At 39.0% G+C, this 19,186-nt stretch overlaps 2 protein-coding genes across 6 annotated transcripts in view; one reads left to right on the top strand and one right to left on the bottom strand.

Annotated features, from left to right (window-relative positions):
- Positions 1-19,186, bottom strand: part of NBEA (neurobeachin) — a 975,192-nt gene that overhangs the window by 305,835 nt on the left and 650,171 nt on the right. For all 5 annotated transcript variants that reach the window (XM_070409180.1, XM_070409183.1, XM_070409179.1 and 2 more), the window contains one exon: positions 8,168-8,304. In XM_070409180.1, coding sequence (XP_070265281.1) covers positions 8,168-8,304 — 137 coding nt within the window. The remainder of the gene's footprint in view (positions 1-8,167; positions 8,305-19,186) is intronic.
- On the top strand, positions 4,125-6,302 carry MAB21L1 (mab-21 like 1). The gene has a single exon (XM_070407500.1). It carries the CDS (start codon positions 4,566-4,568, stop codon positions 5,643-5,645), a length of 1,080 nt encoding a protein of 359 aa, XP_070263601.1. The 5' UTR covers positions 4,125-4,565; the 3' UTR covers positions 5,646-6,302.

Below are 19,186 nucleotides of genomic sequence, written 5' to 3'. Positions count from 1 at the left end.
GAAAAACTCCCCCTATTTTACTTTATTTAATGTGACACATAAAGAAAACCCTGTACAAATATCTGTCTTTAATTTCTCTAGTGTAAAAAAAAAAAAAGGAAATATATTGTGTCTGGCAGAATAAAACAGATGAAGTAGCCTGGGTACATTAAAAAAAAAAAGAAGAAGAAGAAGAGGTGGGTAGAAATCAAATGCTTACAATGAGCCTTCAAAGCCACTCCAGCAATAGGGATAAAAATAATTCAATAAACTCAACTTCATATTCTTTTTATCTCCCCAGTGTAATAAGCACATATTAAAAAATAAAACTTTAAATTCATGAATATTTGGGAACAGAATAGCAACCAGCAGATAATGAAAAAACAAAAAACAATATCTTTGTGAACATTTAACATGTGTGTGCATATCCTCTAACAGATAAATTTTTCCAGATGAAAGGCCACAAGTGCTTAAATTTATGAACATGTAATTCAAATTAGATTTTTTTTAAAAAAACAGAAACCTTGCAGTTCTACATTTCTCAACATAATAGACTTTTTCTTTAACTCTAATAAGGTGACTATTTTTGCATTACTTTGTTTACTCTGTAATATAAGCAGGTCTACAAAATGGGGATAAGTTACCTAGGAAATAGCACTTAAGGAAAAATATTTTGCCATTGTTATTTTGAATGCTTTGAATTGTTAAAAATCACAGTATTTGATTGTTTTATATTCATTAATAAGTACCAAAATTTATGATAATGGTGAGCTTGTGACTGCTTTGGACTTTTTTTCCTAAGTGGTATCTTTTAAATCAAGGCTGCCTAATAAACTAGGTAAATGAAATGAATAAAAAAAATCGAATTGGTTAGTCCTTAAAATTCCAAATACCATTCAAATGTAAGCATCTCAGATTTTCATTAAATCATGAGACTCTTGATTCCTCCCTCCCCCCTTCAATTAGGTCAGTTTTCTTCAATTATCATTCTATTATTAGCTTATGTCAAACATGCCTGCATAGCATACCAATGAAAACAATTAACACATATCCTAAAGCATGGGACACACAAGGTTTTATTCATAGTAAAAACATATAAGGCTGGTGTCATTCAAATTGTTTTATAAAGTTTTCATATACGTAAATAAATTGATTTTAAGCTATCTCCATGTATTAAGTAATCCTTTGAAGTAAGTAGTTCAATAGAGCAAATGATATTTCAAAAAAAATTTTTACTATACAATAGTTAAGTTACTCCCATAAAACAAATCTAACTCCAAAACCTTGATTTAAAAAAGGCTAAATTATACCTAAAATATACTATATTTTTTAAGTTCCTCTCCATAGGTTATTTCAATAAACAGAAGAAGTAAGGGATAGAAAGCACACTCCTCAGAACAGTTTGATTTTCCCTTCAATAGTTGAGAGGTTTATGAGATCTTTGGAAAGGTTCAGATACAGAAAGCAATTCATTTCACGTGTTCTGTGTAATAGAAAATCACTGTGATGCAGCAACAAGCAGTACTTGCACTGGAGTATTACAGTTTACCCACAGAGATTATGGCGGGTGGGTGAGTCCTATGTTATGTAAATCACTGTCAGTGCCCTGAGCGAAGCAGGGTGCTATAGGAAGCAGATCAGTAAACACTCCCGGTGTCCTTGAAACGGAAGGACTTCACTTTCGTGGAACACTGGAGGACTAACGCGTTTCTTAGTCCTTTTCTCAACATCCATTTTCCTTTTCAAAGTGCAAATCGTTAGGAAAAGGCCCCGGTTACACCAATTAGTTTGCACAAAGTGCTTCAGTGTTTAGCTGCTTTAACCCAATTAAGCCTCACAGTGCGCCCCAAGATGTGCCACCTGCGCGCCTGGCTGCAGCAAGGCCCGCTGGCCGCCCTCCCGCCCTTCGCGTTAGACCGGACAGGACGGCCCTGCCACGGTCCCCGGAACGGCCGCGGGCCTCCAAGTCCCAGGCTGCGTCAGGTTCTCGATAACCAGGGAAATATGCAGGTGGCTCAAGAAATGGAGAGGTGAGTCCGGTCCCAGCAACTCTAGCCTGAACCCCAGGGGGAGCGCGCAGGGCGCAGGGGCCGTGGCCGGCGACCAGCACGCGCCGATTTGGCTTCAACCACATGTGGGCCCAGGGCTGAGAGGTGCCTGGGCAGAGACGGAGGCTTTCAGCTGACGGGAAGAAACCCCGCACACAGAGTAAGGTTTTAAAATAACGGCTTACAGAAATAAAGCCTATGGGACTGAGAACAGAGAGGGGAAAGGACGGCCCGGGAATGCGGAGTAGCGGGAGAGAGGGGACCAGCGGGAAGTACATGGGGACTTGCGCTGAATGAAACACAGAGGTGGCTTTTCCCCAGAGACCAACGCACATCTTTGCCTTAGTGGCCGTGGGTTCTTCCGCTCAGATTTGCTTCCTCTTCCAACTGCCAAAAGGTAGCAGTGCATTCACCCGCAAAGCCGGCAAAGTGAGGAGGGGCGTTCGGTGATCCCAACCCCAGTCCCTAAGGGAATAGAAGGTTCTCGGGGAATAGCGCAGATGAATGCTGTAAGCTCCAAATCTAATGTACTATTTTAAGCTAAATCAGAATGTATCACTCTTGGATAAGGAGAAAGTAAATAATAGGTGGTTTTGTGATGCTCTGCTGTTGCCACCCGCCCCCCAATCAAAAGATTGAGTAAAAATTGGGGGCCCTGAACAAGATCTTGTTAAAAGTTGTTCTGAAAGAAAGCGCCTACAAAATTATTACCAGGCATTAGAGGATTTTGCTGGAAATATTCTTAATTTGGAAGAGAGGGCATCTAAATTAAAGGTTGGCGATTAAAAATCTGCCTAGGTTTTAAAACCACCACATAACCCTAAGTAGTATTTCTTTCCTTTACTAGTACATTAAGGACATAATTGGTACCATAAAAAAAATTCTATATAAATCCATTTCCTCCTCTGTTTCAAGGTTCCAAATTTAGAAATGTTTATTTCTTTCTAATTTTTCCAAAATGATATTTAATTAAAAATCCTGGATGACTGTAAATTAATTTTCTTTTAAAATCTTAATCATTTTCCTTTAATCAAATCACATAGAGTCATATAAAATTAGAAGTCTATTGTCAGGTCAGCACTAAGGACACTTAAGAGAGGAGATATATCCTTAATTTTACATCTGTAAAATGAGCAAGAAAACCCAAATCTGCAAATTTTCAGGAAAGTTGTCTGCCAGTGGGTCTCATTTCAATTATCTTTCTTGAATTTCACATGCAGCTCATTATGACCATATGTTAATAATCTCTCCATCACAGAGGTAATTGATTTTTCAAATATTTCTATCAATGTATACAAAACTTAGTGTCCCACTTGTAATGTTGGGCAAGCCTACCACAGTACAAAGAGGAGGGAGGGGTATACTAAACATTTTTTAAAACATCCTAACTTAAAATGGGGTAGACAATATCTAACACACTTAGCAATAATTTTTGGATCCCTCTCAATAACTGCAAATGAGGGACAAATACAATCCGAATCTCTGCCCCAACATGATCTGCCCCAACACACTGCATAATATTTTTAAAAATCATTCTAACATATAGGAACATCCAGAAAACCAACCTGCATAATCAGGAAAGAGCAAACTTTCAACTTGTATTTTAAAAGACCTCCAGGATTAACAGACATTAATGATCTTCTTCCTCTAAATGTAAGTTAGTGACTCTTGTCTTAGAAAACCCCAACTAGTCCACTAATTGATGGATGACCATTCATACACCTGTATATGCATTTCAGCGGTAAAAAGACAAACGGTTTTCAGCACCAACAGTACCACTTGGCCAAGTTTTTTTCAAAATGTCAGTATGCTTCAAGTAATACCAAAGCTGAGAGATTCCTCTTGATTTCCAAAAGTGTCTAGGTGGCCTGGGTGGGTTTCTGCCAGCAGCAGCCTCCTACCTTTAGTTCCTGTGCTTATATCCATGAGGGGGATTAATTAGCCTGGCTGGAGCCAAAGGAGGCTGTCGTGACGAGCCCAGTGGCGATTGGCCGCCAGCCTGCCTGGCCCTGCCTTTATAATTTCCACACGAGTGCGTCTGGGCTCTGAGACAAACCGACAGCAGCTTCTTCTGACATATACACACGCACACTCACCCCTGACACACTCAGCACACTTTTCCTCCACCTGATTAACAGTCCTGCACACACAATGACTCTCGGAAAGGGTAAATAAAGACGGAAAGGGTTTATTTTGACTCCTGAAGAGCTTTGCTGGGTATCAGCGCAACTTTGTTTTTATAACTGAGAAGGGGATCTCTCCATGCGTTTCTCTCCCACCAGGATTCTTTAAAAGAGGAAGAGAGGCCGAGAAAGGGGGAGGGGGACAGTGTTTCACTTTAAGAGCCGCTGGGCGCCTAGACACAAGGAGGGGACCGCGGCAACTAGAACCCCCGCAGCGGCGCGTCGGGACCGGTTTGGAGACGCTCTGAGAGCGCTGGGCCGTTTCTGCACGAAGTTGGCTCCAGCTCTAGCAGCCGCATTGGATCCCACAGCCTACTGCGAGACTCCGGTGTACAATCCGGATCTCTGCCCCAACATGATCGCGGCCCAGGCCAAGCTGGTGTACCATCTGAACAAATACTACAACGAAAAATGCCAAGCCAGGAAAGCTGCCATTGCTAAAACTATCCGGGAAGTCTGCAAAGTCGTATCCGACGTGCTGAAAGAAGTGGAAGTGCAGGAGCCCCGCTTTATCAGCTCCCTCAACGAAATGGACAACCGCTATGAGGGCTTGGAGGTCATCTCCCCCACCGAATTTGAGGTGGTGCTTTACCTTAACCAAATGGGGGTTTTTAACTTTGTGGATGACGGCTCGCTGCCCGGCTGCGCGGTGCTGAAGTTGAGCGACGGGCGCAAAAGGAGCATGTCCCTCTGGGTGGAATTCATTACCGCCTCCGGCTACCTCTCGGCGCGCAAAATCCGGTCCAGGTTTCAGACGTTGGTGGCTCAAGCAGTGGACAAATGTAGCTACAGGGATGTGGTAAAGATGGTGGCAGACACCAGCGAAGTGAAACTGCGAATCCGAGATCGGTACGTGGTGCAGATCACCCCTGCATTTAAATGCACCGGGATCTGGCCGAGGAGTGCTGCCCACTGGCCACTTCCCCACATCCCCTGGCCCGGACCCAACCGGGTGGCGGAGGTCAAAGCGGAAGGGTTCAATCTCTTGTCCAAGGAGTGCCACTCCCTGGCCGGCAAGCAGAGCTCGGCGGAGAGCGACGCCTGGGTGCTGCAATTCGCGGAAGCGGAGAACAGACTGCAGATGGGGGGCTGCAGAAAGAAATGCCTGTCCATCCTCAAAACCTTACGGGACCGCCACTTGGAACTGCCTGGCCAGCCCCTGAACAATTACCACATGAAGACTCTGGTTTCCTATGAGTGTGAAAAGCATCCCCGGGAGTCCGACTGGGACGAGTCTTGCCTGGGCGATCGGCTCAACGGCATTTTGCTGCAACTTATCTCCTGTCTGCAGTGCCGGCGGTGCCCTCACTACTTCCTACCTAACCTAGACCTGTTTCAAGGCAAACCTCACTCGGCGCTAGAGAACGCTGCCAAACAAACGTGGCGACTGGCAAGAGAGATCCTGACCAACCCAAAAAGTTTGGAAAAACTTTAGAGAACAGCCGAAACGTTACTACTCTTCTCAAAATCCTAATTAAGTGTACACTTTCTGTTCGATACCTAATATACCACTTGACAGTGCAAACAATCTCTTCCTTAAAAAGGAATAATACAATGCTTAGGCATTCTCACCCACCCCTCCAAGGGGAGAAAAACAGTGGGGAAAGCAGATAAAGGAAAACCCCAGCCCACAAGTATTAGAGACTTCTTTACAAAGGATTTCATAATTCTCTTGGAAAGTACACAATGACACCCTGAAAACAACCCAGCTGTAATGCGAGACCACAGGGAACACTCTGCCTAACTATCAAAGGATTATAGCAATCCTGGTGACTTAGGTGCATCTGTCTGTGAGTAAACACGATTTGGATATGCCATCTGAAGGAAAGTGTAATGTATATTTTTATTTGTAACAAATATTGTGATCTCACATTTGTCTTTGAAGTGTGGATGTTTGTGTTTTGTGATTTGGTGAACAGAAGTTAAATTGCCATTTTCGATACTTGCAGACATTTTCCTCAACAAAGATACCATTTAAAGGTAGATTTCCTCCCAATACTTTATCTGTCTTTGAAAGTATCTGAACTTTAAAAAGTTTACATTTTGTTTCAAATATATTGCTTGTTCTATTTCTAACATTCCATAAATATACTTGAAATGTTATTTAAATATAGTCAAAGAAATTTGAATTCAGCGTATATAATAACGCTTGAATATCTGAATTATATATTTGAAAAATGCACTTGAAATACACTGGATAATTACTTTTGGGATTTAGATTTTAATTTCTCTTGCTGGTTTTTATTTAATTAGAAGCTAATAAAGAGGTAAAATAAAAGTTGTGTGTCACTTTAAATTGTTTTTCTTTGAAAAGATGTAATGCTTCATTTTGAATATTGAACCCACTTGAATATTTTAAACATTACAATGTTTTTTGTAGAGCTACAGAAGATAACAGTATACTCTCACTTTCTAACTTACTTAAAAGACTATTTCTTTCCATGACAGATACAATTTAAATCTACCCATGAAAGCTTGCTCTTCTATGTTAGTATTTCTGTGCCATTTTTGATGATATAAAGAAAAAATTTAGTGAAGACTGTTAAGTTAAACATCAGACTAACTCGCAGAAATGAACTAATCAAAATCATAATGAAAATTTTGAAATTTGTAAATGAAAACTATACTAGCTAATAAAATGAACATAATTTCTGACCAGTTAATGTCAGACCTTATTTTATGCAGTGTTCAAATAGCTGAGTAAATTAATCAGAAATCCAAAATTTCTTTTTACTTTATAGGGCTAGCTAATAATAAAAGCATAAAGACAAACTTTAAATTATTTAAAGTCAAATACATTATATTTACACGTATTTGTAAAATTCAATTCTTTTGGATCTAGAAGTGAAAGAAGTCCTGTAACAATCCTTCAGAGAGTATTTTAATAGTCAACAAGTGCTAAGAAGAACTAATCACCTATGGCCTTAAGGTTATTAGTTAATTCAAGTGGGGGTAAATTTTAGAATTTCAATTGCTATTCTACAAATAGCATTTTATAATGCTTTATTTCTATATAAAATTTACATAGAAAGGATAAACTTCTGGATCTATGGGAGCATTTATCTTTGACTATTTTAGAATAATTGTCTCTGAAAACTACTTTAAAGGAAGACTTTTGTAAAATGATTCTTAAATATCTAGCATGACACTTCTGTTCTTGAATTCTTAACCTCAGGAAAAAAAGTTTACAAATTGTACATACATACAAGTTAAAATAACAATAAAATTGATTGCAGAAGAAAGTGCAGAGGTGTAGAGTTGCCCTAATATTCAGGTTTTAAAATCTAAACAAGACATAAAAAACAAATAAAATATGCATTTCAAATCCTCCAAACGTGTATTTTCTGCATTGCACCCAGAGAAGAATACAAACTTTAAACATCCCAGCGCTAGTATATACACATTTTAAGTCAAAACTTTCCAGAGAATCAGTTTCTCTTCCTTTTAAATTCACATGTAAAACCCATTCTTATTTCAGGAAATAAAAAATGGATGTAATAATGGAGATTAATTTATATCTAAATGTAACCCCCTCCCTGTGGTTTCCTTATAACCTTTCAATCAATAATAATTCACACTGCAATCTACATTTTTGGAAATTAAAAGTGATCTCTAAGAAATTTCATAAAACCCTTCCCAGTCTTCTCAGAGAGCCTGAGATTCTGTACCACAGGGACTTGGGAGCAATTGGCTTAACTACCAAATCTACCCAAATGCACACAAAGGCACTCATAGACAGACTGTTAAAATGTGCCTGCTCTGGTATGCAGAATTTAAAATCGTTAATATAGTCTTCAATCTCATAAAATAAAGCATGTGTTACTTCACTCATTTTATTTTCTATGAGAAAGATGGGAATCTGCTCCCCTCCCCCACTGTCATTTAAAACCCAGCAAAATTGAAAAACACTTCCTCCCACAAAGCCACCAGTACTGTAGCCTAATCACTTTAACTCACTTTAGAGTCGATCTTTTTGAAGGCGGGGTCATCCTCATCTACCTCGAAGTAGATTTCTGTCGTGGTGATCGAGAGAGTCCCTTTGGCTACCACCACTGGAGCGATGAGCTGGGCAGGCGTGCTGAGGACCACTGGGCCTGAAAGACAAGGGCATTCTAGTCAGGCTAAGTCCCTGTGACTCTCTCTGGCTTCCTCCCAGAGTGGTACCCACAGGCTTTTATTTTTAAAGATGCACCAAAAAGATGGTGCTTATACTATGTAGCAAGCTCCTTTCATGCGAGATAAGGTCAGCTTAGCTTTCACAAATTACCTTAAAACAACACTAGAAATAAATACTTTTTATAAAAACCCAATAGGCCAGAGAACCGAATAAGCAACCCTTAGTAAATGAGTTTGCAACCTCCTCCTAGAAATCCTACATGGTTGGTGAGACGCTGTTATTAACTAAAAAGTGCAGTACGGACTCTACCAGGCCCGATTCTGCACGGAGCACCCCGGCTGTCCGAAACCCTAGGCAGTCAGCACTGCTGGAAGGAAACAGTCCTTGAGTAAAGCCCCGTAAACTAGGCAGCAGAGTTCCCCGAGGGCTGTGCGGGAGGTATGAAGCCGGCGGGATGGTAATATAGAAAGTCCAAGGCACTACGGGTTTGCATCTTGCAGGAGGATTAATATCGGTGTCCCGAGGCGTGCCACGTACACATACACGCGCGCACGCACGGACATTAAATACATTTCTTATGTAGAAAAAAAACCAAAACTCATAGCAGTGATTTTTCTAACAGAGAACCAGTCAAAAGATGGTGAAATTGTTAAGACATTTGAACAAAACGATTCTCAGGAAAACAGCCGAAAAGTTCTAATTCTCAATTTTTTAACTAGAGGAATTAAGCAAGCTGCAGCAAAAGATTTTTAGGCAATGTGTCTACTAAGGTGCTTACTTCAAATCCCTTCCATCTGAGTTAGAATTGAAAATTAAGAATTTCGCATATTAGAATAGTACAAAGGGGGATTGCTTAGCAGTTCGTTTAAGATTCCCGGAAGGGGAGGCATTCTTAGCTGGACTACAGACAAGGAAATCAGAAATAACGTCCATTCTTCTGTAGCAAGGACGCATTGCATTCTTTTCCATTCCCCACTCACTTGCATTTTAGTCAAAGGAGTCACAATAACAGCAAAACAGCGATAAAAAGGAGGGTCCCCTGTGGACATTGAGGTCAGGGCCCTTCGCGGCGGCACCTCGCGGAGCAGCTCGTACGGCCACGCGAGCAGCGCGGGAGGCGGCGCGGGCCGTGGAGGTGACCGCGCTCCAGGGACAAGCACCAGGAATTCGCCACCAGCCGCACAAAGCCGGCCTTTCTGTCGCCAGAGGCACCGAGAGGAATAGGCCGGCTTCCGTCGCGCTTAAAAGGGGTGGATGTGAAGCAAACTGTGTCAGTGTCAGTCTACACCCTGGACCGTGACTGCCTGCCTGGTCCGACGAACACTAAACCCTTTCGTTTATTTTACTGCTTTCTCTCCCCGCCTGGAGCCCGCAAGGGGCCCGGCTGGGGTCTCGGGCCTGCAGCTTCCGCTTCAGAGCCAGCGGAGTCAGGGGTCCACCTTGGCTCCGTGAGGTTTTTCTTTCCAAAGGGCAAAGCGGTCGATCTGAAGCGCCACTTTAAAGACTCATCAATCTTAATCTAGGTTGCTCAAGTAATTATGCCTGAATCTCTTGTATGATTACAAGTGGATTTGGGTTTCTATTCCCCAGACCCTCCTTTGTGTTCATTGGAGGGTCTGTTCGGTCGCTCAGAAGCGCCCTGCCTCCCAAGCCTAGCTCAAAATCCCCAAAGCCAGGGCATCCAACCGGCTCCCTTAACCCTTAAACTACCAGGACTCCTTTGGATGCCACTCTTTGATTTCCCTTCTGGAGAAACCCATGTTTACTCTTGTTTAGGACAAGGTGAGAAAGAAGGTGATGTGATTCACATCAGAAACAAAATATCTTCTTATTCATCGTTGGGCCTTGCTAAATAAAACCTTAGGAAAGTCCTTATTCTAAACACAGAAGGATAGTGATTTCTGATTTAATAGAGCTTTCTGGCAATTGGAGTCCAAGAATGGTCAAAAACATAAAAAATGGCAAAGTGCTTCTTTCTCTTAAAAAGTAATTCAACAGATCCAAACAATTAAATTGGAAAAATTGAAAATATATCATGAAACACATTATGAAAACCATACACACTGATTTACTGAAATATATTATGAATTTCAAATACAGTTCTGTAAACTTTTAACAGGTAACACATTTTCTCTACATGTTTCTTTGTGTTTCTGAAAGGACACTGCACTACCTTTTGATTTTACTCCAATCTTATTCTATTGAATTGCTATTTTATGGGGGTTTATAAAAGGGCTTCAAACAGGTCCTTCTTTAAGAAAGACACGTCATAAAATACTCAGCTTTGTGTGTCATTTTTACCCTTGTCCTTTGGAAATACTAGTATTCAATTACACTTCCAATTCCATGTTTAAGGAGCACCGAGTCTTTTTGTTGTAGCCTTCAGGAAGCAAACCAGTCACAGAGAGAATACAGAGTTAACCCACTACAGCAATAGAGAGAGGGGATTATACATTAATCCCTTTTGGGAGACCCTCATTTTAGGGATCTCATATTAAGATATTTATATAAGGAACAATCACAAACCAGTAGACCTTCCATCTGGAAGATGTGGGTATTTGAAAGCCTCTATCCCTTTAAAAAAAAAAAAAGTTAAAACGGGGCAGCATCTCTGGAAGCAAGAGCAATGGTGATCCAGCAGGTTCTATTCTAGAAGATAAATTGGTAAAAATTTAACCTCTAATTTGATTAGTGTAGTGAGTTGGGGACCTGAATGTAGATATATTCAATCCAATCACTACTATAGCAATAAAAGGATAAAATATAATGTTATCAAAATATGATGTAGCCCTAAGCGGTTTGGCTCAGTGGATAGAGCGTCAGCCTGAGGATTGAAGGGTCCCAGGTTTGATTCCAGTCAAGGGCATGTACCTTGGTTGCAGGCACATCTCCAATAGGGAGTGTGCAGGAGGCAGCTGATCAATGTTTCGCTCTCATCAATGTTTCTAACTCTCTATCCTTTTCCCTTTCACTCTGTAAAAAATCAATAAAATATATTTAAAAAATATAATGTAGATATATTCAATCCAATCACTACTATAGCAATAAAAGGATAAAATACAATGCATATGAATGACAAATAATAAAGTACGGTTAAAGAAATGGATGGGACAAAACCTCCTCCCCTTATTGATGCCTATAATACTTTAAAGCTGTGTCATCTAAAGTGGTAATTAAAGAAAAAGAAAAATCATTTACATTTTTAAATTGGGAATATAATGTTTAAGAAATCTTGATCCATTACTATTTTTGAAAGAAGGAGAGGGATATAACTTTTCATTTTAATGCTAATTTAAATTCTAAATTAAAACAAAGGTTAATTCACAAACATAGTGCAAAGAATGTTTAAAAGAATAAATTCTCTTTAGAGCCATAGAGTCTTTAATCCGCTGAGATTGTAAACCTAGAGTAGAAAATAACATATGTTTTATATTTGAGAAGGGAACTAACTATTCATGAAATATATTTTAAAAGTAGAATGTTAAAAAAAATTCATGGGTTTGGATGAATTTACTAAAAACAAAATTCTAAGCCTAGAAATCTTAATGCATCAACTTTTTAATAGAAATTTATAGTTTACAAAGTTATTTTACATAAAATTTATACTTCAATATTCACAATTTTCGGCTATGAATGTGAGAATATCCTCTTGCCCAAAGACCACCAGAAGCACATCTATAATTGAAAAAATTAGATTTGTTGCTCATTGCAACAAGGGAGACATAGGAAATGGTGTGACTTAGCAAGTGGATGTTGGAAGGACTTCCTATAGAATTTGGGCTTTGATTAAATGATTTTGGGAAGGATTCAAGGAAGGAAGCAGGACTTTATTCTGGATTGGACTCTGTCAGGGATAATTCTGATTGGGTGTCTTAATAAATCTTATCTAAAGGGAGGGAGAACTAGATCAAGGCAGCTGCAATTGGCAAAGAAGTAGCAGTCACTCATATCATTAGCCAGAAGAGATGTTCAATATTTAGGTAGTATGGGGAATGAACTTGTTTTTGTCTGGTTGTTTTTGCCTCACATCATCATCACGTGACCTTGTCTGATGTTGGTGTTCTGTGAGGCTGTGTCCAAAAGGAGAACACCATGGTCTAGCTATGAGCTCCAGGCCAACTCCCAACAATACCAAGGCCTCCGTTTTAAGGGCCAGCCCACTTTCCAGAGGTCAGGGGCTACTTCCTTTTTTCTCAGACACCAGGAATTAATCATTTTGGGGGAGGAGGAGTCAATAGCATTCTAGCAATTAAAAGGCAATTTATTCTGACAGGTGTGAGGTGATACCGCATTGTCATTTTAATTTGCATGTCTCTGATGATTAGTGACTTTGAATAATTTTTCATATGTCTCTTGGCCAACTATCATCAACAAACCACAAATGCTGGCAAGGATGTGGAGAAAAGGGAACCCTAGTACATTGCTGGTGGAAATGCAGACGGTGCAGCCACTAAAAATATTCCTCAAAAAATTAAATATGGAACAGCCCAGTGACCCCACTTCTAGGAATATATCCTAAGAAACCCAAAACACTAATCAGAAAGAATATAAGCACCCCTATGTTCATAGCAATGCAGTTTACAATAGTGAAGGTCTGGATATAGCCCAAGTGCTCATCAGTAGATGAATGGATTAAAAAACAACAACTGGGATACATTTACACCATGGAATACTATGCAGCTTTAAAAAAAAAAAAAAAAAAAGGATCTCTTACCCTTTGAGACAGCATGGAGGGACCTGGAGAGTATTATGCTAAGTGAAATAAGCCAGTCAGAGAAAGACAAGTATCACATGATCTCCTCATATGTGGAATCTAATGAACAAAATAAACTGATGAACAAAATAGATCCAGAGACATAGAAGCATGGAACAGACTGAGGAATCTCCGAGGGAAGGCTGAGGGGACTGAGGAGGGAAGAGATTAACCAAAGACCTTATATGTATAAACCATAGACAGAGACAATAGTGTAGTGAAGGCTTAGGGAAGGGGGGGATGGGTGAAGAGAGGAGGGGGTCAATGGGGGGGGGAAAGTGGGTATCTGTAATACTTTCAACAATAAAGATAAATTTTAAAAAGGCAATTTATGGCAATTAAATTTTCAATATAAAGAACAAAAAGGAATGGATTAATAATTGTTTATATGGATTAATAATACAATAAGTAATAAATAATAACACAAGAATAAACACTGTTTCTCCTACTCAAAACTGTAAACTTACTTTTGCCCCACCCTATATACTGGTATAGGAACAAAGAGTTGAAGTTAATTAAAACTGGCATCCTTACAAGTAATTGATGACTTTAAATTGGCAAAAAATAGTGTACATGAGTTATAATGTATTTTAAAAATCACTTGAATATTTTCTAAATTTAGTTTAATATTAACAAAATATGGATTTTCCCCAACCTCAGTTACTTTGAAACCATATGTTCAATTTGTTTTTGGAACATGTAATAGATTATTATTTTAGGATATAAACATGGACTAATCTTTGTAAAATTAGTAAACTTAAAATCTTGACATTATTTAGAAGAAATAACATTGGAAATCCTTTATTTTTAGTGTGAAAGAATATTCCAAAAAATATTCAGACAAAAATATAGGGAAGTAAATTTTTATAATTATTTTTACAGTGATAAATTTTGTAGGAAAATAACTCACAGCCAAAGTAAGTTACACATACCTAAACTATTTATTATACTTAGAACTTATATTATTTTCCCCATAGAATTAAAAGAATATAATGCTTTAATCTCAAAATAACTTTAATTAGTGAAGTATATGAGAAAGTCGGAACTTTGTTTTGGAATCCCAGGAAAGCTTTATTAGGCATTAAGAAAACAGAGGTGTTTGTGTTTGTGCCTGGGGGAGAGGGAAGTTAAGGGGAAAATGCTGAAATCTTAGATGGCTATAATTCAGGATAGTTCCCTGGGTTTCAAACATTTAAAATGCTTTAAGGTTTCAACAATAAAGATAAATTATAAAAAATAAAAATAAAGCAATGATATGTCAAAAATAATAACTATATAAATAAAATAAAATGCTTCAAGGAAAAAATACAGTCATACAATCTCCAGACAGTGACTCTTTTCTTATATGCAAAGAATATTGATAATGGTCCAAATATATTATGTGATCCTCTGAAATTTTCAAAAACTTTTCTTGCTTAAAAATAGTTATAGAATCATTTTGCTTAAATTAGGAAAATATCACCTGACCAACTAGTACAATACATACTTCAAGAATTATGAATTTAACTTTCAGCATTATTCCCACTTCCCTTAATTCACAGACACACACACACACACACACACACACACACACACACCCAAAACTATTATAAACATTCTATAAACCCAAAGTTTATACTACAAAGCTCACTGTGCTGAAGAAATTGCCTCTTTGTGCCTGTTGGTGACTTCTTAAACATAATCCATCCTTAGACTGAGATTAACAATAGCTAATCATCCTGAGTGCACCAGTTTCCTCACATTATTACTGTAAAAAATGAGACAGGTGCTTAACAAGGCACATTAATCTTTTCAGATCTGAGTAAACCAATCTTTGGTAAAACTCAACATACAATAGTCTGAAACAGAAACAGAAAGCCTTTGAAGACTGCATTTTAACATGGTAGAACATCTATTTTGCACTAACCCCTAAAATTACATCTTATTTAATGTGTTTATAAAAATATATATTTTTAAATATATTTTTATTAATTTCAGAGAGGAAGGGAGAGGGAGAGGGAGATGGAAACATCAATGATGAGAGAGACTCATTGATTGGCTACCTCCTACACACCCCCTACTGGGGATCGAGCTCGAAACCCAGGCATGTGTCCTTGAGCAGAATCGAACTCAGGACCTTTCAGTCCGCAAGCCGACACTCTATTCACTGAGCCAAACCAGCTAGGGCATAAATATTTTTTTTAAATACTGAGAGACAATCTGATACTACCATTTATGATTTTCAATATGTCTGCAGAACAGATAAACCAACAAAAGTAGTGAATATTCAACAAAGGCAATGAATAACTATAAAAGAGAAAGCTTACAAAGCATATATAGTCTAAGTAAAATATTACTGAGTTATTTTCTAGCACAAAAACATACTAATAAGAGAGTTTTATGTGATCATTTGTTCTGCCTTTTGATTCAATAGGTGAGTCAGTTGACATTTGTGTTTCTAGTTATGTCACATTTAGTTAGCATATGGAATACATTTTTCACTTTCTGGAGAAGTACTGATTCTTTTATAGTCCTAGGATATCATTTAATGATGGAGAAGAGTAAATTCCTACTAGACTAGCTGAGTGAATAAACCAGAGGTTTAAATTTAAATCTCTGATTTAAATCTATTAGACAATGAGGACTATGTCTTTGCAACCCTTGTTTGGACTAAGTGCCTTGCCTATAGGTTTCCATAATTTCCTGGGAACCTCTTTACTTGCAGCATTTATAATACCTTGAATACATATGTTTAGAAGTCTGTTTCTCCCAGTTGGCATAAGCTACTTGAAGACAGCATTATCTTCTTCATATAACACAATATCTGTCACATAGCATGCAATCTGTTTTTATGGAAGTGAATATAGAAAATTACACCATTGTTGCACGTATATGTCATAGTAAAAAGCTCACTTAAAACAGATTACATTTTTTATATTTTTCTGGAATTTATTTCAATTTGTTATTTAAAAATATGAAAGACTGAATTTTAGAGAAAGCACAAATTTAAAAATATGCTAAGAACCAATGAGAGTTATAATGTAATTGGTTATTCTAGCTGTATCACATGCATACTATTTATTTTTAAATAGCAAATTTTATAACTGCCATATTTTACTGAGTAAGTAAGTTGTTTCCTCTTTGTAAATTAAATGCTTAGGCATATTTAACTCAGCATTCATTCATTCATGTAGTCAACAAAAAAATATTCACTGTCTTGGGCACCAAGAAAGAGTACAGTAAGTAAAAATCATGGATTTCACCCACAAAGAAGTTATACTACAGAGTAAACATAAGACATACAAGAACAATTTTGACATAAGAAAGAGAGGGTTTAGCTTAGTATTGTTAAAGCACTTTACATTAACTAATCTTATTTATTCCTCATAACTAATCTATGAGATAGATACTGATGTTATCTCTATTTTACAGATAAGAAATTGAGACTAAGCAAAGTAATGTAGGGAAAGTCATACAACTAGTAAATGATAGAGATGGAATTCAAATCTAGTTATCTGAGTCCAAAGTCAGGGCTTTTTACTACCTCTTCCCAAGAGAGGGACAGAAAAAAAATTATAGACATTCATAGAACTATGATGATTGCCAGTTTCTTGTGGGGGTGTGAGGGAGGGAAGGGGCAGGGTTTAGTTGGGACTGGATGAGGGAGTGGCCTCTGAACTGAACTGTGATGGATAGGTAGGATTTAACAGGTGGTTATGTGGGCAGAGAGAATTGTAAGAAGGGAAAGAATTTGAACAGGACAAAATAAGGTTGGCCAGTGATTAGGATATAAAGGGAGTAGTGACACTAAACTGAAAAAACACAGAAAGCCTTGAATGTCAGGCTTTTTAGGTTAAGGAATCAAAGATGAAATCTCAGGTTATATAGTGCAGAATAGCAATCTTTATCCTGTTTTGGGGTCACACATCTCGTTGAGAAGATGGTTAAATATATGGCCTCTTCCTAGAAAAATTCATAAACATTTGCCCATTCTGATTTTATAATAAATAAAGTATTCATATTTTGGAGAAAAATAAAATTTTGTCATTTATCTTGATGTCTTTCTCTGTTTAAAGATTTTTCTGCCTCTGCATTCATAAATTTTCTCCAGTTTCAGAAAATATATCTTTCATCCTCCTCAAGCCAGTTACTCTTCTAAGTGGGATTTGGTCATACTTTCCCCTGTCAGTTCTAGTTACTCTTTGATCTTTGTCTCTCCCTTTTTTGTGAAGCTTCTAGACATCAGTTTTTGTCTCTTAGTTCCTCATTCCTATTCACTCCTTTTGGCTTCACCCTAAACCTCTTCTTAGGCCAAAGTGTTAGAGAAGTACATATTAATTTATTTACAAGTTAAAGAGTTGGAAAAGTCCATTAAAAACAATGCATGTGACATTTTTAAACCCAGAATTTTCCACACACATTAAAGTATACATTTTTCCTACATTAACATATTTCAAAAGCTATGCTTCTAAGGAATATCAGTTTGAAAAATGCTGAACCAGAGTTCCTTGACTTCTAGAGCACACTATACTCTCTTGTTCTCCTACTGCCTGACTTCCTTCAAGGTATCCTTAGTTGCCATTTTACACTTGTTACACAGAGGATCTGACTTTGGCCTACTGCTCCTCTCTTTTTGTATTCTCACTTTTCTTGGGTGATCTCTGATTTTAATTATGAATTCCATGCCCAGCTTGACTCTCAAATTTCAAACCTTTATTATCCATTTGAAATTTTTAGATATCTAACAGACCAATTTTAACCAATTATGTTCATTCCTCTCTACCCTAAGACACTTTTCCTCCTACATTCCCACATATATGTAATAGCTTCTTTTTAAATATTATTTATTGTTCAAAGTATTGCATATGTCCCCCTTTCCCCCCCATTGACCTCTCTCAGCCTGCTCCCAACCCCCAGCCCAGGCCTTCATCCACATACTGTCTGTGTCCATTGGTTTTGTGTGTGTATATATATATATATATATATATATATATATATATCCTATCTAATAATAGAGAAACATGGTAATTAACCTTAACTTCGCTACCCTTCCCATTGGCTAATCAGCGAGATATGCAAATTAACTGCCAACCAAGATGGCGGCTGGCAGCCAGGCAGCTGAAGCGAACAGAAGGCTTGCTTGCTCCAGTGAAGGAGGAAGCCAAGGTTCCCCGCCTGCCGCTGCCGGCCTCTGAGCTGCTCTCTAAGCAACTATGTTGCAAATATAGAAGCTAAAAAAAAAAACCAGAAACCTGCTTTCAGTCAGCCGGGATCTCAGAGCTGGAGTCGCAACAAAGTTTCAAATACTAAAGGTAAACAAAGCCCAGAAACCTGCTTTCAGCAGCCGAGGTCTCAGAGCTGGAGCCGAGCCTCAGAGCTAAAGCCGGCTCTCAGTTCCAGTGACAGCCATAGAAGGTAAATAAATCCCAGAATAAAAAAAAAGAAAGAAAAAAAGGAGAGGTTGGGAGCTTCAGTCACCCACCAGCCTAAAAAAGGCCCTCAGCCCCTCACCCAGACTGGCCAGGCACCCCAGTGGGGACCCCCACCCTAAAGGGGGGGCCTCCTGGCCCCTGGAGCAGTGTGACAGGGGGCAGCATCCAAACCCCCTGATAGCCCTACGGCTCTGTGTGTGACAGGGGGTGGGGCCCCAACCCCCTGATTGGCCCTGCTCTGTGCCTGATAGGGGGGAGCTCCCAAACCCCCTGATCAGCCCTGCTCTGTGCGTGACAGGGGGTGGCGCCGCAACCTCCCCATGGACCCTGCCTTGAGTGTGACAGGGGGCGGCGCCCCAACCTTCCAATCGGCCCTACCCTGAGTGTGACTGAGGGTGGCATCGCAACCTCCTGATCCGACCTGCTCTGTGCATGACAGGGGGTGGCGCCCCGACTCCCCAATCGGCCCTGCTCTGAGCCCGACCAGGGGCTGTGGGGCAGGCACCTAGGGATTGGGCCTGCCCTCTGCCACCTGGGAGTGGGCCTAAGCCAGCAGGTCGTTATCTCCCGAGGGGTCCCAGACTGTGAGAGGGCACAAGTGGGGCTGAGGGATACCCCCCTGGCTGGTGCACAAATTTTTGTGAACCAGGCCTCTAGTATATATATATATATATATATATATATATATATATATA

Source organism: Myotis yumanensis, unplaced genomic scaffold, assembly GCF_028538775.1.
Source record: "Myotis yumanensis isolate MYYU_CA2020_CCGP unplaced genomic scaffold, mMyoYum1.0.hap1 SCAF_3, whole genome shotgun sequence".
NCBI lineage: Eukaryota > Metazoa > Chordata > Mammalia > Chiroptera > Vespertilionidae > Myotis > Myotis yumanensis.
This window is presented reverse-complemented; position numbering and strand designations above follow the sequence as displayed.